This window comes from Macaca mulatta, chromosome 4 (genome assembly GCF_049350105.2).
Source record: "Macaca mulatta isolate MMU2019108-1 chromosome 4, T2T-MMU8v2.0, whole genome shotgun sequence".
Classification (NCBI taxonomy): Eukaryota; Metazoa; Chordata; class Mammalia; order Primates; family Cercopithecidae; genus Macaca; species Macaca mulatta.
In genome coordinates, this window is record NC_133409.1 from 81004240 (window position 1) to 81026187 (window position 21948).

The 21948-nt window shown below is 36.5% G+C and overlaps 1 protein-coding gene across 4 annotated transcripts in view; it reads left to right on the forward strand.

The window, feature by feature from the left end:
• Positions 1 to 7225, forward strand: part of HACE1 (HECT domain and ankyrin repeat containing E3 ubiquitin protein ligase 1) — a 126917-nt gene extending 119692 nt beyond the window's left edge. For all 4 annotated transcript variants that reach the window (XM_015137024.2, XM_028847311.2, XM_028847314.2 and 1 more), the window contains 2 exons: positions 5734 to 5847; positions 6386 to 7225. In XM_015137024.2, the coding sequence (XP_014992510.1) occupies positions 5734 to 5847; positions 6386 to 6488 (217 nt within the window). In that variant the 3' untranslated portion in view covers positions 6489 to 7225. The remainder of the gene's footprint in view (positions 1 to 5733; positions 5848 to 6385) is intronic.
• Positions 7226 to 21948: the final 14723 nt, after the last annotated feature.

Here is a 21948-nt window from a genome sequence, read left to right on the forward strand (position 1 = left end):
TAGAATTTTTAACACATATATAATTTTTACTTTTAAAACCATTGTTATTTTATAACTTTTTGAATTTAGCAATATGTTACTAAATTGTTCAATTTATAGATCTATGTAATTTTTAGTGGCTTTCTGGTTTTCTTTTTAGGGACTTCCTTTAATTGATTCTTTATTGCTAAATTTTCCTATTTATGGAATAATGCTGTACAAATAAGGAATTTTTGTGCTTCTGTCCTAGTGGGACAGTCTGATTATAGAAGATAAATTCTTAGAAGGGAAATTTTTTTGTATGAGAATATATAAATTTTTATAATCTTGATACATATTCATTTATCTTCTAGAAGGGTATTGATGTCAGTAGAGAATGAGAGAGCTTACTTCTTTTATCAGCACAGGGTATAGTCATTTTTACTCTCTTTTCTTTTTTTTTTTTTTTTTTTTTAAAGACAGAGTCTGGCTCTGTCGCCCAGCCTGGAGTGCAGTGGCACAATCTCGGCTCACTGCAAGCTCCACCTCCTGGGTTCACACCATTCTCTTGCCTCAACCTCCTGAGTAGCTGGAACTACAGGTGCCTGCCACCACACCCGCTAATGTTTGTATTTTTAGTAGAGATAGGCTTTCACCTTGTTAGCCAGGATAGTCTCAATCTCCTGACCTCGTGGTCCACCCACCTCGGCCTCTCGAAGTGCTGGGATTACAGGTGTGAGCCACCGTGCCCGGCCCATTTTTACTTTCATATAATTTCTTTTATGTAATTTTTTTGTGTGTGGTATGAATTACCTGACTTTATTCTTTGTTATTCCACAATCACTTTAAAAATTCAGTTTTAAGTGTTGTTTATATATTAGGGGTATTAACTCTGCAAATAGTTTTCTTGGTTTATCAAAGTTAAATATACAGATTTCCATGTAATTTAAATTTAGAACTTGTAAGTTTTAAATTACCGTATTGCCAAGGTGATTATCGTTACTTTCCTTTGTGGTTTTATAAATCCTTCCCTACTTCTAAGATTTTATATATATGTTTATATAAATTTTTTAATGTAAGTTTTATAATTTCTGTTTTTACATTCCAATTTTTAAGCCATCTGAACCTTATTTTGGTTTATGTTGTCAAGTATATTTTTCTAAATGGTTTATACTTCAACACCATCTAGTGAATTATTATATTTTCCCCATGATTTGGTCAGTATGAGTCTTTAAGATGCAGAAATCAGTTATTCAAGTTTTTTAGTACTAAGTTGTCTCTTAGGTGGCTGCTCCTGTAGAGTAAAACACTAGAATTAGTAATATACAAGGCTTCTCCACTTTAAATAGTACAGTCATTGCTAGCAATGCTGAAAAGAGGTGTGCTATTCATTATTTAGTTATGAAGTGTGGCAAATCCACACTTGAATGGAGGTGAAAGATGTGGGTGAAGAGTAGAAGCCAAGGAAGCTGAGGGGAAACAACACGGAGCTAGCTTCACCCCTTGGACGGAAGAATCCACCTTTCAACATTGAGTCTAATTAGAGCTCTGTATTTTGAGTTCAAACTGAGAAAGTTTTAAGCTTTTTAAAATTTTAAATTTTACCTCGAACTCCCAGTCGTTAGTATAGATACAGTACTTGTCGTTCAAAACCAAAAGTGCAAATTTTTTTCTTTTTTAATTTTTGGAAAATTCTGATTCTGTATTAGTTTTATTTAGATACTGACGTATCTTTCTACAGGTCTGTAGTATAATTTAGTGCAACCTTACTGAAAGATCAAATGTGTTCCAATTGTTGAACCAAGAATTAATACAAAAAGTGATTTTTAAATATTTTTATAGTATTGACATTAATATTTCATAGCTCTATAAGGCCATCTTTAATGTTTTACTGTTTCATTATCCCTTAATCCCTTAAGAATCAGACTTGATGATTTCTTTTTTTTTTTTTTTTTTGAGAAAGAGTCTTGCTCTGTTTCTTAGGCTGGAGTGCTGTGGCACAATCTCAGCTCAGTGCCACCCCCGCCTCCCAGGTTCAAGTGATTCTCCTGTCTCAGCCCTCCCGAGTAGCTGGGATTATAGGCGCCTGCCACCACGCCTGGCTAGTTTTGTATTTTTAGCAGACATGGAGTTTCACCATGTTGGCCAGGCTGGTCTCGATCTCCAGACCTCAAGTGATCCACCTGCCTCGGCCTCCCAAAGTGCTGGGATTACAGCTGCGAGCCTCTGTGTCCGGCTGATTTCTTTTCTTTTTTTTTTTTCTTTCTTTCTTTCTTTTTTTTTTTTTTTTTTTGAGATGAAGTCTTGCTCTATTGCCCAGGCTGGAGTGTAGTAGCTTGATCTCAGCTCACTGCAACTTCCACCTTCTGGGTTCAAGTGACTCTCCTTCCTTAGCCTCCAATTACAGGTGCACACACCACTTTGCCTGGCTAATTTTTGTATTTTTAGTAGTGACAGGGTTTCACCATGTAGGCCAGGCTGGTCTCTAACTACTGATCTCAAGTGATCCACCAGCCTCAACCTCCCAAAGTGGTGGGATTACAGGCGTGAGCCACCGCGCCCGGCCAATTACTTTTTAAATAAAATAGAAATATGCCATTTTTGTTTACTGTAATTTATACTGTATAATCTAAGTGTCATAATATTCAACCAAAGACTTTATTTTTCTCATACATACTTACGCCTGATGAATTATTATCTTAACATGATCAGATCTAATTATATAAGTAGGGGGCCAGCCATATTTATTCATAGTGTAGGAAAAGAGGAGTAAGGTGTCAGGAATGGCTCATGAATAATAGCTTGTAGAATAATTTTAATTAAGATGTTAAAACTAGAGGATCTTCTGAATTTTTAGCTTACTGTTCAAAATTTACTTGTGTGAAGGACATTAGATTGATCATACTTATATTGAAATACTGTGCTATAATTTGTATAAAAATCAATGTCAACATTTATTTTCTCATCTTGATAAAATAGTTACATTTAATTTGAAATTCTACAACACAGGATATTCAGAACGGCTTGATTTTTATCCCTTTTTATGTTTGGTCACCTTGTTAATTTTTGGGGCAAAAGTTAAATATATAAATTAACTAACGTTGAATTTTATTTCAACTTACAAAGAGATATAGCCAGATGTTCTTTATATATTCTCTTGCTATTAGTAGAAATTGTTTATGCATTAGTGTCTTATAAGCAAGATTCAGGCATACTTTTAATATTGCCTTAGTTTACTAAGGTAAGCTCAAGAATTTCATCAGTAAACCAAACCAGACGACTTCCCAGATAGAAGAGAAAATTGCTGTTTTTAGGGATTCTTTCATATTGGATTGTTAAACATTTTTTTCCCTGAGGATGTATACATATCATCAGTGATTTCAAATAGACAATCCTGGTACATTTTTTCAACTTTGTGTGTGTGTGTGTGTGTGTGAGTGTGTGTGTAAATGCATATCATAAAATCATTTAAACAATTTTTAAGTGTGCACTTTTGTGGCATTAAGTATTCACATTAATGTGTGACTATCACCACCGTCCATCTCCGGAATTTTTTCATCTTTCCCAATTGAAACTCTGTACTCATTAAACACTAACTCCCCATCCTCCTTCCCTACCCACCTCTAACAACCACCTATTTTATGTCTATGAATTTGACTACTCTAAGAACTTCATATAAGTGGAATCATACAATATTTGTCTTTTTGTGATTGCTTTATTTCACTTAGCATAAAGTCTTCAAGGTTCATCTATTTTGTAGCACGTGTTAAAATTTCCTTCATTTTTAAGGCTAAATAACCCCCTTGTATATATACACCACACTTTGCTTATCCAGCCATTTGTTGATGGAGACTCGGGTTGCTTCTACCATTTGGCTGTTGTGAATAATGCTGCTATGAACATGGATGCGCAGATACTTCTTTGAGTCCGTGCTTTCAGTTCTTTTGGATATATACCCAGAAGTGGAATTGCCTGATTGTATGGTAATTCTGTATTGTAATTCTGTTAGTTTTGTTGAGGAACCTACATGTTGTTTTCCACAGAGGCTGATCATTTTACATTCCCAGCAGCAATTTCTCCACATCCTTGCCAATACTTGTGACTTTCTGTATTTTGTTTTTTTGATGTTTTGCCGATAGTCATCTTAATGAGTGTGAAGTGGTTTTGATTGGCGTTGCCCTAGTAAATAGTGATGTTGAGCATCTTTTCATGTGCTTATTGGGCATTTGTTTATCTTTTTTTGGAGAAATGTCTATTTCAATTCTTTGCACATTTTTAATCAGGCTGTTTTGGGTTTTTTTGTTTTTTTGTTTTGTTTGTTTTGTTTTTTTGCTATGGGAATTCTTTATATGTTCTCAATATCAATTTGGTGTCATATTCAATAAATCATTGCCAAATCCGGTGTTATGAAGCTTTTCCCTTATATTTTCTTCTAAGAGTTTTGTAGTATTAGCTCTTACATTGAGGTCTTCAATCCATTTTGAGTTAGTTTTTAAGTTACTTAGTGTAAAGTAAGGGTCCAACTTCATTTTCGTTGTAGTGAATATTCAGTTTTCCCAACACACTTTGTTGAAAAGACTCTTTTCCCCTTTGAATGTTGTTGGCACTCTAGTTGAAAATCATTTCATTATGTATGTGAGGGGTTATTTCTGGCCTCTATTCTCTTCTACTGGTTCATGTGTCTCTTTTCTTGGCAGTATCACACTATTTTGATTACCACAGCTTTGTAAGAAGTTTTGAAATCAGGATATGTGAGTCTGCCACCTTTGTTGTTTTTTTTCTAGACTGTTTAGGCTATTTGAGGTTCAACTTTTTTTTTAAGTGAACTAAACTGTGCTTTATTTTATAAATCATATTTTTAAGAAAGTATTTTAAATTTTATTCAGATGTTTGCAAGTATGTATTTAGTAATCTATACACTAAGTGTTCCTTTGTCATTATTCTTATTTATCCAAAAAGCACTGTAGCACCTCATTTTAAAAGCAATAGAATGTTTTTTAGTGTCGGTTTAATCATGATACATACACAGGCTAACTTTAGAAGAAATATTAATTTTATTTTCGATGTATATATAACTTGAGAAGTTGTAATTACATCCTCTACAGTCATGTACCCAAGATTAAATTTTCTACTGATGTGTTATGCATTATATGTTAACCTTCCTGTGGTCTCTTGATGTTTGGTGATGTTTGAAAAATATGTTTGATATTCTGAATATCAAATCAAAGAGGAATATAAAGAATTTTTCAGTTTTTCCACTATGAAAAACAAAACAAAACACCTTTAGGGCCTAGATATTTTTCACAAACAAGGAAATCATTTGGATTACATGTCAGAGCATTTATTGCTTGAATTAATCAAATATTAATCTATTAACAATTTAATGAATGTCTACTCCAGGCATTTTGCTAGCCCCAGGGATATAGATGTAAATATGACTTGTTTGGGCTCTCAAATAAGCCCCACTTCAATAGAGAGCCACATGAAAGCAAATAATTGTAAATGTAGCATGCTAAATGCAATATTGAGGTATGTGCTGTGGCCAGTTGCAAGCATAGTGTAGCTATGGAAATGTGGAGGGGTGTCTCCATGGAAGGTTGCTAACTAATCACAAAGCAATTTACAGTAATGAGTTGGGGTTTTGTAGACTAAAAAATGTCATGTTGTCATTGTCCTAGAGTTGGATACATTTCTACCCTAACTTAGAACTTGAAATTTATCTGTCACAAATATCTTTCTTTCATGATTACAATGTATTAAGATATTAACTCTTAGTTCCAGGGTCCCACATGGTGGGTTTGCTAATATCATGGGTGGAAGTGGATTGCAAAACTTTACAATCGCTGCTGTGCCATATACTCCAAATCTTTTACCAACTTCAAGCACATGGTATGTTGAATTGGTTTATTTAAATGCTTTACAAATTGTTTTGATTAATTTTGAATGATCAGAGGTCTAACTGTTGCTGCATTGAGAGGAAAACCTCAGCTGTGGTCTCACTCCAGGATTTTGGAATCATTGATAACAAATTATGTAGTTTTTTGTGCCCCTGTTTTTGGGAGGGAAAATGTTTGAGGAAACCCTAATTCCCTACAATTTAATTGACTATAGTTCAAGTATCACCAAAGTTACACTATCATAAGTAGCACTGAGTTACACACCATCACTTCAAACTAAATTGCCCTATTGCTTATTTATTTTAAGCTGAAAAGAACTTATTTTCTTCCACTGCATTTGCATGCTGAGAGAAACTGCAATGCAGCAGATTTTTTCTTCTTTTTAAATACCACTTTAGGGTTTTTCAATTTGAATGCAAATTTGAGAGGATGGTTTTATGTTAATTTTGAGTAGTGTTTTCACTTCTAGACAAAACAATCAGAAATTTTATAGATTTCCTGTTTAATGGTGGTGTATTTTTCTTTTAAAGCATCAACATGCTCAAGTTACCTGAATACCCAAGTAAGGAAATACTCAAGGACAGACTTCTTGTGGCACTACATTGTGGCAGCTATGGTTACACAATGGCATAATGAAGTCTGGAAAACTCATCTGACTACTGATGCACAATTCAGAATGGCAGAAGTAATTTGGGAAAATGTCAACAAAAAAGCAGCCTAAATGCAACCCATAGGCAGGGCTGATGCTTCAAATTTATAAAAGATCATCAGGTTTTCTGTTTCTGTCTTTTCCCTTTTATGTTTTCTCTGTTTGTGATACAATTAGAAAATATAAAATCACAGTAGATTTTATTTTTTAAAATGCTAATTGAAAGTAGTAGAGACTGTCCTTTTTCGTAATTAATTTTATCCAAGATTGTATTAAGGCAAAATCTGATTCTACATTCCACCTCTGCTGTGTAACTGTCTTGTTAAAAGGAGGTTTTCTCCTAATTTCTGATACATTATATGAGGTCATCCAGCTGGTATGTTCTTTTGCATGTAAAGTACCATTTATATTTTAGAAAACTATTGTATAGAATGGATTAATTTAGATTGTCTATAAAGCCACAAATATGTATTTTCCCACAGTGTATTCTATATTACAATGATTTTTTTAGCATTTTAATATTTTAATATACATTGTAAAATTTAGACTAACAGTTGATGAAATGACATCTAGTTTATATATTAAAGCTTACACTATATTGTATGAATTATTTGCATCTTTCAGTGGCCAGTTTTCCATATGTACATATTATGTCTCAATGTTTTTCTTATGCCTCATTTTAATTTATAATGAAGGTAAAATTAAAATGTATTTTACTACATTTCTTTTCATTACTTTTATCTGTGAGCTTTGACACATCTGAAAAAGTAATCTGATGTGCAAATTATAATTTAAATAGTTAATTTTTTTACTTCTTTTTTTTTTTTGGTTTTTTTTTTTTTTTTTTTTTTGAGACGGAGTCATGCTCTGTCGCCCAGGCTGGAGTGCAGTGGCCGGATCTCAGCTCACTGCAAGCTCCGCCTCCCGGGTTCACGCCATTCTCCTGCCTCAGCCTCCCAAGTAGCTGGGACTACAGGCGCCCGCCACTTCGCCCGGCTAGTTTTTTTTTTGTATTTTTTAGTAGAGACGGGGTTTCACCGTGTTAGCCAGGATGGTCTCGATCTCCTGACCTCGTGATCCACCCGTCTCGGCCTCCCAAAGTGCTGGGATTACAGGCTTGAGCCACCGCGCCCGGCCAATTTTTTTACTTCTTAAATTTGCTTTTCGTCATTAAATTGTCAAGTTCAAGTGATATGTGCCTAATATCACTTGGGTGTTGGGTTTTTGAATTTTTGGGTAATCAGTTTTATTTTGAAAAGACAGACTTGAATAGTTACAGCATATGTTTGAACAGGAAGTAGGAACATGCATACACGAAGAAATGCTAACGGAAGGATTTGTAATGTTTAGGATCTTCCCTTGGAAACTAAAAATAGTATATTAATGACATTACTGTTTGTAGAATGACATATGCAAATTTTCTCATAAGCAGCCATTATGTTTGTCAGTAACGTTTGAGAGACATGTAAATTGAAAGTTTTGCTAAATTATGAAGCTCCTTTAATACATTGGTTTTGGTTCTCTTGTCTTTTCTAAATGTTAACAAAATATATCTTAACAGATTACATGAATTTAGGAATTATTTAAAAATTACCATTAGCTCTAAAATTAAGATTCAGATGCTTTATTTATAGTAACTGAAGCTAATAATGTTTTATGTTTTGATTTTTTGAAATTTAATTGTAGAAGTCACTGCCTTCTGAGTTTTCCAATAGATAACCACTTTTAATACTATATTGCTTATAATACTAATGTTTACAGATATGTTTCTGTTTATAACCATACAATACATTGGCTCTGTCATATTAGTTTTTTTGCAAGTAGTTATGTAAAAGAGATAGATAATAAAATATTAAATAACTGAGTGTGGTGGCTTATGTCTGTAATCTCAGCGTTTTGAGAGACTGAGGTGGGAGAATTGCTTAAACCCAGGAGTTCAAGACCAGCCTAGACAACATAAGAAGGCCCATCTCTATGAAAAATAAAAATAAGCTGCACATGGTGGCATGTGCCTGTGGTCGGAAGGCTAGGTGCGAGATAGCTTGAGCCCAGGAGGTCAAGGCTGTGATGGGCCCTGATTGTGTGACTGCACTCCAGCCTGTGAGACTTCGTCTCAAAAAAAAAAAAAAAAAATATATATATGTGTATATATATACACACACATATATATAAGAGTATTTTAACCATGAATTTGAATAGTTTGAAATATAGATCTGGTTATTTCAGGATTTATTTTTTCACATTTTTGAGAGTGTAGTTTAATATAAAGAGATTTTACAAAGATTAAAAATACTATTTGGAGGTAGCATCTTTCTAATTTACTCCATTCTCACAATTTCTTCTATATATGTAGATGGATATGTTGAATGCAAGGTAGTATAGAAAAATGATTACATTTTTACCTTTGGGAAAACCAAGATTATATTAATAGGAAAATGACTCAATTCTTAAAACATGGTAGTTTCATATAAGGAAGAAAACAGAAATAAAACACTCAAAAAGAACATAATATAGGGAATGTACAGGAAACTGATTAATGAAAATATCTGGGCGGAGTAGATTAAGTTATCCAAATAGTTTGAGGGGATAGTTATTAACCACATAGTTAATAAAATCCATTTTCGAGTTAACCCCAAAACAAAATGTAATAGAAGGAAATCCCAGCTTGGAAATAATCTGCTGAACACAGCCTCTACTGTTCAGGCGATCTTCTGCGTATTGGGGAAACGCAAGCTTTAAAGGGTAGGTCACAAGTTGGAGGCCCAGTAGATGATTCCTACTCGCATGTTTTGTTTGTCATACTGTCTGTAAAATTTTGAATGAGTTATCAACATTTTACAAAACCTGAAGATTTCATGCAGAAGTCAGGAGTTTTGGGTCCTTTTGAGCAATGAGGCAATTTGACAATACTGGGTGCATGGGTGCGTATTCCTACAAAGCATTTTTAGTACTCTGGAATTGAGTAAATGCTGCTACTTTGAATAACTAAATGCCCTATCCAGCTTGCCATTTCCTCTTCTCTCTCCCTTCTATTTTCTCCCGTTTTGTTTGTTTGTTTGTTTGTTTTGTTGTTTTGTTTTACTCTGTTGCCCAGGCTGGAGTGCAATGACATGATTTTGGCTCACTGCAACCTCCACCTCCTAGGTTCAAGTGATTCTCGCTCCTCAGCCTCGCAAGTAGCTGGGATTTTAGGCATGCACCATCACACCCGACTAATTTTTGTTTTTTAGTAAAGACGGGGTTTCAGCTTGTTGGTCCGGCTGGTCTTGAACCCCTAAGGACCTCAAGTGATCCGCCGCCTCAGCCTCCCAAAGTGCTGGGATTATGCCACCACGCCCGACCAGTTTGCCATTTTCTTAGCCCAGCATGCTTCACAACTCTCTGTTATCTTCCTGGCCATTGAAAGCATTGGAGTCTGCTTTAAAGAATCTGTCTTTATCAGAAGTGTTCCCTTGGATTGTAAATTGCTACAGATTGTTTGGAAGACAATTTGGTAGCACCACCAGATTTTTTCAATGTACGCAGAGTCTTTGACACAAAAATTCTAAGAATTTATATCTTAGGGATCCACTTGTTCATGTATATAAGGATATTTGTCCAATAATACTGAAGCCTTGTTTATGATAGAGGAAAACAGAATAACTTCAGTGTCTATCGGTAGGGGGCTGACTAATAATGTGTCACAATCATAGAGTAGAATACTAATTAGTATGTTCAAAGAATGAAATGGATCAATACATACTGATATGTAAATGTTTCTAAGGTATGAGTGAAATAAAGTATATAGGAGAATGACGTGAAATAAAATATATATGGGATTATGGGCAACAAAAATTTCTCAGGAGGTGAATAAGAGGCTTGCTGTATCTGGGAATGAGTTGTATAGTGGGATGGACTTTTCCCACTTCATAACTTTTTTCGCCTGTTTTCTAAATCATATACCTGTGTTATTTTCTGTATTTTATATATATATATATAAGCATTCACTATCTTTAATCCAGAAAAGAAGTATCATTAATAGGTTTTTTGAATCTATAAAGTGCCATAAACAGTATTTTATGTAGTGATAAACAGTATTTTCATAATCACAAAACTTACAATTTTGTTTAATGTGTTTAATTTAAAACAAGTTTAAAACTCTTTGTAAACAGTTAAAAAAAAAAAAAAAAAAAAGGAATGCTCTCTTGCCCACAAAGTTGTTTCCACATTGCCTGATAATTAGCACTGTTTTTAGCTCTCTATAATTCTACCAATTAGAGATTTATGATTTCTCTCCCTTAACTTTTTTAAATAACAAAAGGGGTACTTAATACGGGAACATCTGCAAAGCGCAGATTAGTGTACTAACTGGTAAAAAGCAATAAATTATAATTCTACTACCCAACAATTGTGTTATTTTTCTTCTATAGCAATTCATTTTTTACACAGTTGAGTTCATAAAGAATATACCACTTAGTATCTTCTTTATTAGCATTTTGTTTTCAACATTTTTCATGTCATTAAAACTTTTTTAATTAAAAAAATGCTTTATCTAGAGATGGAGGTCTCTCTATATGTTGCCCAGACTGGACTCGAACTCCTGGGCTCAAGCGATCCTCCCACGTCAGCCTTCCTAGTGGTTGGGACTGCAGCTGCATGCTACTGTGCCTGGCTTGTTTGTAAACATTTTGTGGAATGGTGGCATAATGTTCTGTTGTATGGATGCATTGTAATTTACTTGACCATGTCTCTAAAATTAACATTTAGATTTCTAATATTGTTGCTTTTATAAATAACAGATAGCCTCTCTAAAAACTGCTTATAGTCTAGGAGGGATAATATTGTCTGGGTTATTTGTTGAAATGTCCATCAATTGCTCTGTGGTCATAGAATTACTACTTGAAGGCTCAAGAAAGGGATGTTGGAAGGAGGGACCCTTTGGTAGCGGGACAGCAGCACAGTTAGGGCTAAATGCCCTACCAGAGTGTAAGAAGTTATTAAGGGAGCCAAAGCTGTGTGATGAACGTAAATTATTTTAATCATTGCCTACCTCCAGTCTCCTACCCAAGAACAGGGGAGGAAACTCATCTTCTTTATGACACAAGCCCCATTCACAGGACTCAGCACTTGAGCCCTTGCTATTATAATATATTGTATAGTTCAGCGATGTCAAGGATCATTTATGCTCTTGTGAGCTGAACTAGGAACTTAGCTTCACTTATAATGTTTCCAAAACTTAGACTTACAAGCTTTTGGGGTGCAACCCTTTTGTCAATTGGAGAGTGTGTAATAACTTTCTTTATGAATAGGCGCTTAGCTAATAATGAAAATACGAGGCCAGGTGCAGTGGCTCACGCCTGTAATCCTGGCATTTTGGGAGACCAAAGGAGGAGGATTGCTGAAGGCCAGGAGTTCGAGACCAGCTTGGGCAACATAGACCCCCGTCTATAAAAAATATAGATAAAAATTTGGTTATTTTTACCACAATGTAAGGTACATCAGTGTGTATCAGTAGTCAAGATTTTTTCATGTGAAACATGTTTCTCTGTTCTCCTGCACTTCCACAGTTCTTAGGCAACAAAATTCACTTTTAAGGTTAACAATAGCAACAGAAATTCCAATGTTATGATTTGTTTTAAGCTATTTTAATGTGAGCAGATTTCTGTTAGAATGTCCTTGGTAAAAGTCTTAGGTACTGAGTTTTTGTAACCTGCTTACTGGTCTGGTGTAAATTGGCACATTCTTATTTCTTCAATTTATAATTAGTCCCTTCATTTTACAGGTGAGAAAATTGGAGACCCGGAGAGGTGGTGACTTGTGCAAGGTTTCCGGGATACTTGTTAACCAAATGAGAATTTAAAACTTAGACTTTCTGATTCTTAGTCCAGTAGGGTTTCTGTTATTCCATGCTGTCTTTTAATGACATAACTGCATTATAAAAAGACTTTTAGAGAAACACCTGCAGCCTATTAATAGTCATGTATGACAAGCTGTTGAGAAACTATAACTTAATAAGCTGATACTTAAGAGTGATTAATAGGACTGTATTTCTTCTCTCTCACTGTGCCACAACAAGCTAGGGTGGGTATTTTATCATCGCAAAATGAGAAAGAACAGATGTATTGTCAGATCATAGATCATGGGTAGTCATTAACTTTTATTATCTTTATAAAAATTCAATTTCAAGCATACTTGGTGCTTCAAAATATATTGTGCATCTAATGTTGCAAAACCATTAAACTATAAACTGAGAATCTAATGACTGTTACTATATGTAGTACTTGTGCGAGTGAATCGAGTCTGTTTGACTGAAACGGAGGAAAGTGGTCCTGAGTGGTTGCTGGATATATAGTTAGTGCAGAAAACTTTTCAAATCAACAAATTCCATTTAGTGCCTCGCATGTCCTTAACCCTGGTTTAGGGACTGTGACCCAGTCTCTACCCTTAAAGGAAATAAAATTCACTTGGGTAGGTGAAAAGTGTATTTGAAACAGTTTTAAAAACTGTGCAGCATAGCACATGTTTAGGTGTTTAAAATCCAGCTACAGAAACATTGGTGCAGGGGAAGAACGGCTTGATGTAAACTCTGTGTCCAGTGCAGCTTCAGATATCTGGCTTAAATGAATTACTCCATTATTCTTTAGAGAGAAATAAGTTGATCAGCCTGTTGATTGAGCAAATAACTGAAAAGGATAAAAAATGATAACGATAGTAAAATAAGGCTAGTGCGTGGCAGTCATTCATAAAATTGTTCTCAAATTTTTTATTGGTGAATTATTAGCTTGCTCACTTCTAGCTTCTGGTCATTCCTTGAGAATTCGATATCCTAGTGGTTTTCATGATTTGGAGACTCTTATGTGTTCATATTAGCAATCATATTTGGAGATGGCTCTACATTTTTCTCAGAAGATGGGAAAAATCTTGTTTTTTGAAAGAAGCTTATTGTAGGAGTGGGGAGGAGTAATTAAGATGGTGTGTGTACAGTATTCCTTTATATAATATTTCCATTTTCCTAATATCTAGGAATAGAGAAAAAATGAATTGGTATTCAAATTCCGAGGTTCTATATACAGTGGCCTCTGCATCTTCACTTGGATGTTTTTTAGGAATCTCAAACTTTAAACATGTCCAGAGAGGAGCTCTTGTTTCCATGTGGTCAGCTGTCTGTCACCCCATCCCAATCTTTCCCGTCTCAGCAAATGGGTACCACTTAATTGCTCTAGCCAAAAACCGAGATCATGACATCTTCTCTTCCTCTCATCTAGTACGTCCAACCCATCACCAAGTCTTATTGAACTTACCTGTCTAGTATATATTTTAAATTAGCCAACCTTTATTAACCCTTGTCCAGGCCACCCACCTTCAGTTCCTCAGACTGCAATAGTCTAACACAAAAGAGGGCAGTGGAGCAGCATCGCTAGGAGCACAGACTGAGGGGCTAGACTCCCTGGATGTGAACTCCAGCTTTGACACTATTAGCTGTTGTCAAGGGCTCAGCTGAGCTGGGAGAGAGAGGAGCTGTTAGGTGTTGCAGTAGCCAATTAAGGCAAGCCAAAAATGAAAGAAAGAAGTCTTAAATCACTGTGATGGGATAAGCAAGAGGCTAAAACAGAAGAAGGCACCGACTTCCTTTTCCATTTCCCCCAAGGAGCTGTGCACTGGTTGAGGGTTAGGTAGATAAGTACAGACGTGGGCTCATCTCATTGCTGAAGGAGCCCCTGTAGTTTTATGGACTCTGGGGTTGAGGACAGTGAATGACAAGTTGGGTAGGAGGGTGAAGGGGGAGAGCTGGGAGTTGAAAACTACTGTGGACTGAGTCAAAGTGGGGAAACGTGTTTTCAAGCCTCCCCCACCCTCACTCCCCTCCCCTCCCCTTTTGTTTGAGACGGAGTCCCACTCTGTTGCCCAGGCTGGAGTGCATTGGGGCGATCTCAGCTCACTGAAAGCTCCGCCTCCCGGGTTCAAGAGTTTCTCCTGCCTTGGCATCTCCAGTGGCTGGGATTACAGGCGTGTGCCACCACACTTGGCTAATTTTTTATTTTTAGTAGAGACGAGGTTCAAACTCCTGACCTCCGGTGATCTGCCTCATTGGCCTCCCAAAGTGCTGGGATTACAGGCGTGAACCACCGCGCCCAGCCCAAGATTTCCCCTTCTTAAGAAGGCTTTGACGGAGAAGATCTTTGCCCAAGGCCTCAGATAAAGAGACTTAGGAATGAAGGTGCCTGGGCTAGTAATGCAAATATGTTTGTATAAGAGCATCGCTGGGCCTGGTGCGGTGGCTCACGCCTGTAATCCCAGCACTTTGGGAGGCTGAGGCAGGCGGATCACCTGAGGTCAGGAGTTCTAGACGAGTCTGGCTAACATGGTGAAACCCCATTTCTACTAAAAAAAAAAATTAGCTGGGCGTGGTGGCACGCGCTTGTAATCCCAGCTACTCGGGAGGCTGAGGCAGGAGAATCGTTTGAACCCGGGAGGCGGAGGTTGCAGTGAGCCGAGATCTCGCCATTGCACTCCAGCCTGGGCAACAAGAGTGAAACTCCGTCTCCGGGGGAGGGGGAGCGGGGAGAAGAGCGTGGCTGCCCAGGAATTTCTGAGTTTGACTGCAGCTCCCTCCAAAGACTGCAATGTATTTGCTGTGCACCAATTCCATATCCGCAGGTTCCACAGGGCCCACGGCAGAACTTGAGTATTCACAGATTTTGGTATCCTTGGGGGTCCTGGAATCAATCCCCTACAGATACCGAGTGTAACAGAATACTATTCAGCAATAAAAACATACAGGCAACAACATAAAAGAACCTCAAAAGCAAGACACAAAAGACGACATACTGTATGACGTTTTATAAAGGCCAAATTACTGGAACAAAAACCAGATCAGTTGTCATCAGGGGCTCAAGATTATGGGAGTACTTTACAAAAGGACACAGGGGACTTTTTAGAATGATGAAAATGTTCTGTGTCTGGATTGTAGTACTGGTCACATGGCTGTGTGCATTTGTAAAAAGACATGAAACTAAACTCTAAAAAGGTAAAGGTGGTCGGGCGCGGTGGCTCACGCCTGTAATCCCAACACTCTGGGAGGCTGAGGCGGGCAGATCACGAGGTTAGGAGATCAAGACCATCCGGGCTAACACGGTGAAACCCCGTCTCTACTAAAAAAAAATACAAAAAATTCGGGCGTCGTGGTGGGCGCCTGTAGTCCCAGCTACTCGGGAGGCTGAGGCAGGAGAATGGTGTGAACCAGGGAGGCGGAGTTTGCAGTGAGCCGAGATCGCGCATTGCACTCCAGCCTGGGCGACAGAGTGAGACTCTGTCTCAAAAAAAAAAAAAAAAAAAAGATAAAGTTTATTTCTGGCCGGGTGCGGTGGCTCACGCCTGTAATCTCAGCACTTTGGGAGGCTGAGGCGGGCGGGTCATGAGGTCAGGAGATCAAAGCCATCCTGGCTAACATGGTGAAACCCTGTCTCTACTAAAAATACAAAAAATTAGCTGAGTGTGGTGGCGCATGCCTGTAGTCCCAGCTACTTGGGAGGCTGAGGCAGGAGAATGGTGTGAACCAGGGAGGCAGGGCTTGCGGTGAGCTCAGATCACCCCACTGCACTCCAGCCTGGGCAACAGAGTGAGACTCTGTTAAAAAAAAAAAAAGAAAGAAAGAAAGAGAAAAATCTATCTACTCAATTCACAGAAAAGGCCTGGAAGTTTCAGAGGTATACAGAGGGAAAACGTGAGCCATAAGCTAGAAAAGAAAGTTTGTTATTTCTGTGCATAAAATATTAACACCTTGTTAACGAAATTATTAAGTAAAGCAATCTCTTTAAGAAATGTGACCTACACACATATAATCAATTGATTTTAAACATGTTCATTACCTCCCAAAGTTTCCTGCCATCTCTTTATTAGTACTTTTATTTTTTGTGGTAAGAACACTTATCCTAAGTTCTACCCTCTATTCAAATGTAAGTATACATAGGATACTGTTAGCTATAGACACTACGTTGTCTGGTAGATCTCCAGAACTTATTTATCTTGCATAACTGAAACTTTGTACCTTTTGACCATGATTTCCACCTATCCCTCACCCCTGTGTTAGTGCTTTTTTTGTCCTATGTCAGAAATCTTTTTAAAAAAACATTTAGTCATGAAGATGTTTTCCAATATTATCTTCTAAAACGTTTTTGGTTTTCCCATTTAGATCTATAATCCACCTGGAATAGGTATTTTTATATCTTTTGTGAGGTAGGATTATGTTTCCTGTCTATTGATTGATCGATCTGTCATCTATTTAGTGTCCATCTGTGCATGGGGCTGCTTCTATTGTGCTGCATTGGTCTATTGTCCTTGCACAGTCTCTTAATTACCATAGCTACATACGTAAGTCTAGACATCTAGTAGTACAGATACTCTTGTCTTCTTTTTCTTTTTGGGATCTTCTTGACTTTTTGCGTTTCTATAGAAATTTTAGAATCAGCTTGCAAAATTTTACAAATGATCCTCTTTTACAGTGAGACTTACAAAACATTTAACAAACAGCCAATTCAAGTATTCTATAAAAGAGGAGATGTAGAAAAGTGCTGACTCATTTTATGAGGCTAGGGCAATTCTGATTCAAATTTCAATAGGATAATTTTTTAAAACTACACGCTTATTATACTTATGGATATGCATATGAAAATTCTAGTGAAATATTGGCTAATTGGATCCAAGAATGATGAATTAGGTTTGAGTTCAGAAGTATATGATGGTTCAGCATTGGAGAATCAGTGTAGTCTGTTATTAATACATTTTTGGAATAGGGAGAAAAATCCTATGATTACATCAGTTGCTGTAAAAATAAACACTTGATAAAACTTCAGCCCCTCTTGTTAATAAAAACTATAATAAAATTCAAAATGTAAAGGCATTTCCTTGATTTTATAAAGACAATATATCACAAATTCTTCATCAAATATCATGTTAATGGGGAAACTGCCCTTCTCATTAAGATCTCATTAAGATTGTTACTAATTGACATAATACTGAAGGCTTGACCAATGCTATGATGTGAGAAAAAGAATTAAGAGTTATCAGGATTGGTAACGAAGGGATGAAATTGAAATTCTTTGCAGATGTTATGATTTTATGTATATAAGAAATATGTGGAATGAGCAGACTGTTAGAACTGTTGGGAGATAAGAATGATAGCTTTCATCTTTATCAGCAGTAACCAAGCAGAAAATGTAATTGGAAATTAGATACTACCTAAAATAAGGGCAAAAGCTGTAAAGCTTCTAAGAAATAACCTCTCAAAGAATGCAAAAGAATATATACAGATAAAACCTTGAAACTACTTAAAGGAATTATGACATGAGAGTGGGGAAAAACATAAATAAGACTCCAAAAGCACAAACCTTAGGGTGAAAATTGATTACTACAAAATTATGAGGTTTTTTTTTTTTTTTTTCTCACTTGAAGGATATCACAAAGTTAACAGAAGATGGCAGATTGGGAAAGGTATCCATAATGTCTAAGTCCAAACATACAGAACATATAAACAAATCTTGCATAGGGATAAGACAGGAAATTCGATAGGCAAATGGACAAAGGATATGGCTAGGCATTTTATAGAAAGATAAGTCTGACTGGCTAACAGGTATACGAAAAGATGCAACTCAAAAAAGGCAAGTTTAAAATAAAAATTAGATTCCACATCAGAATAGCACGTACAGTATTAGAAAATAGAAAATACTAAATTTTTGTGAGGATATAGCACAATGAGAACTCTTGAACCAGCTTTCTAGAGTGTTAACTGGTAGGGCCATTCGGAAAAGAATCCTGAAAAAGTTTAGTGAAATTCCATATCTATGTACCTATGACCCAGCATCTCATGCTTCATATTTCCCAGAGAAATTTTACACATGTTCACAGGCGGACACTATTATTTGTTTATTGTGGCCTTATTTATGGTTAACATTTAGATTGCCTCCAGTTTTTACTATTAAGACAATATTGCTGGCCGGGCGCAGTGGCTCATGCCTGTAATCCCAGTACTTTGGGAGGCCGAGGTGGGTGGATAACCTGAGGTCAGGAGTTCAAGACCAGCCTGACCAACATGGAGAAACCCCATCTCTACTAAAAATACAAAATTAGCCAGGTGTAGTGGCGCATGCCTGTAGTCTCAGCTACTCGGGAGGCTGAGGCAGTAGAATCGCTTGAACCCGGGAGGTGGATGTTGCAGTGAGCCGAGATCGCGCCATTGCACTCCAGCCTGGGCAACAAGAGCGAAACTCTGTCTCAACAAACAAACAAACAAACAAACCACACAAACACACACACACACACACAAAAATATTGCTTTGAATATTCTTGTACATCTGTATACATGCCCGAGTTTTTCTGGTGGAATTGCTGAGTCATAGTTAATGTACATCTCTAACTTTAATAGCTGATTCCAATTGTTTTCCAAAGGGGTGATACTCTTTAGCAGTGTCTAAGAGATGTGGTTTTGCTAGATTCTTGCCAGCACTTGAGACTGTCAAATTTACAAAATCTTGCCAATACAGTTGGTGTCAAATGGCATCACTGTATATTTTAATTTTAATTTTCCCAATTACTAAAAAGTTAAGCAGCATTTTTATAATTTACTGGCCATTTGTGCTTCATTCTATGTGTGCTTTGTGGCAAAAAATATAACCTGTATGAATCAATCCTTTAAAATTAGTTGAATTTCGTTTCATGGCCCCGAATGTGTTCAATTTTTTTTTTTTTCCCCACGAGGCAGAGTCTTGCTCTGTTGCCCAGGCTGGAGTGCAGTGGCATGATCTTCGCTCACTGAAACATCTGCCTCCCGGGTTCCAGCAATTCTCCTGTCTCAGCCTCCTGAGTAGCTGGGATTACAGATGGCCACCACCACAACCAGCTAACTTTTGTATTTTTAGTAGAGACAGGGTCTCACCATGTTAGCCAGGCTGGTCTCGAACTCCTGACCTTGTGATCTGTCTGCCTTGGCCTCCCAAAGTGTGGGGATTACAGGCGTAAGTCACTGTGCCCAGCCAAACGTGTTCAATTTTTATAAATTACTATTTCAGCTTGAAATGCTTCTCTACTCTTTGAGTAAAATGTTCTATATATGTCAACAGGTAAAGTTTGTTAACTGTATTGTTCAAATCTTCTATATCCTTACTGATATTTTTCTGCTTTATTGAGTGAGCTTTGAACCACTGAGGCATGTTAAAATCTTCAGTTTTACTGGTATGTATATATTTTTGCTTGTAATTCTTTTAAGTTTTACTTTATATAGCTGCAAGCTATATTATTTAGAACTTAGTTTGGAATTTTTATATCTGGATGGTGAATTTAACCTTTTTTCATTATTTAGTTTCATTGTCTTTTGCCTTAAAGTCTATTTTGTGTGATATTAATATAGTAATATCAGCTGTACTTTGTTCATATTTTATATATATATATATATTTTTAAACAACTTTTAATTTAGGTTCAGGGATACATGTGTGGGTTTGTTATATAGATAAACTCATGGCATAGGGGTCTGTTGTACAGATTATTTCATTACCCAGGTGCTAAGCCTAGTACCCAATAGTTATTTTCTTCTGATTCTCTCTAAAATATGTATCTATTTTCATCCTTCTAGTTTCAATCATTTGTTATCCTTATGTCACAGGCTTCTTTTTAACATACCTCAATGGTGGATTTAAATTTTTTATTCAATCTGATAATTTTAACTTTTAAATAGGTTTATTTTCCCATTTGGATTTATTTATTGTACATTTATATTTATTTCCACATCTTAATTTATGTTTTTTAATTTGCTCTACTTTTGTATGTTTTTTCTTTAGCAATTTAGGATTTGTCAATCTGATGATTTGAGGCATTCAATCTGGAAAATTCATCCATTACTTCTTTGAATATTGTTTCCTCAAAATTTCCCTATTCTGTCCTTCAGGAATTTCAATTTGACTTTTGTAGATATTTGCACTCTACCACATTTTTCATATTTTACATATGCTTATGTCTCTGTTCTGCATTATGCAAAATATTTTTATTTATCTTCCAGTTCATTAATTCTTTCTTATATTGTATCTATTCTTTTGTTTAACCACCCTTTGAATTTTTAATGAAAATTATATTTTATTTCTAGAAGTTCTATTTGGTTATTTTTTCCAGATACTTCTCTTCATGTTTTATAGTCTCTTGTTCCTTATTCATATTTTAAATTCTCAAGCAGGTAGTTTCTTGAAGTAATCCCAGGGAACAGGAGTAGGGGACTGGAGAAAGTGAAACAAGGAAGAAGAGAAAGGCAACATGAGAGTGCCTTAGATGTTGTCCACTATGAGCAAGTGGAGCTTAATTTCATCAGGACCTTTTGAAGAGCTGACATCTCGGAATTGTCCACCAAGAATGTAAGATGGGACTTATGGATTAGCTTTCATATCCCATCAATCAAAGATTGCCCCAGGTATGACAATGTCCTTGTGCTTCCAGATAATACATGTATGAGTGCCAAATTATTTCTGAAGGCTTCCTAACTGATAGCAGAGAAGTGCAGGGACAGAGCAAGAAATAAGTGCAAAGCACTACCAGGTTATGCCTGTCATTCTCTATTGTATAATTGCACTACTTGATGTCTTTTGGGGTTTGATTCTTATGATTATCATTCCTATTGGCTCTACACTTCTGGTGCTTTGTTTATTTGTGTTTTTTATTAGAGCTTATTCTGCTCTAAGCTTTTATTCTTTGCTAGTTTATCTGTGGGAATTGTTTGATGATTGATTTTAAGTTTGACTCCTTTATAGTAAATTTGCTTTTTGATTCTGCCAGGTGTCTGTCAACCTAATAATGGACAGAGAGAGATTCTCCAAAGACAATTGAGTTTATTTGGGAATGTACAGAGGATTTCCAAATTTGGGGTATGTGGACTATGGGGACCAGAGTCATATCCAAAGTGGTTAAGGCAAGGGGAAGGTTTTAAAGGTAGAAGAGAGAAATACACGTAATTTGTTTTTGTTTTGAAACAAAGAGAACATTGGTTACTGGGGCTTATTTCAGGAGTGGAAGTCAGTTCATTAGTGGAGACAGTGTGTCAGGTAAGTGTTCTTTTGCATCCCACTATCTGTCCTTGTGACACAAGTAGCAAGCTGCCATTTTGAAAGTCCTTGGCAAAAGTCCTTGGAAAATCCACAGGCGTATGTGCATGACAGCCCTCACTCAGTCGTATCATAGGCTCGCGTATATGAGCCTCTCTTTCCTTAACCTCCTATTATATTTGGGTTTGACACAAGCTATTCCATCTTGATGTCGACAACTTTCACACATCTGAGTGCATTTCCAGCAAAGAACCATTGTAAACCACATTCTTAACCTGAAATTCTGGGGGGAGTTTGGATTAGAAACCCAAATGAAAGTCTGTTTTGTTGTTATGAATTCTTTACATTGAGGTCTCTTATTAGACTCCCCGGCTTGGGCAGGCCCTA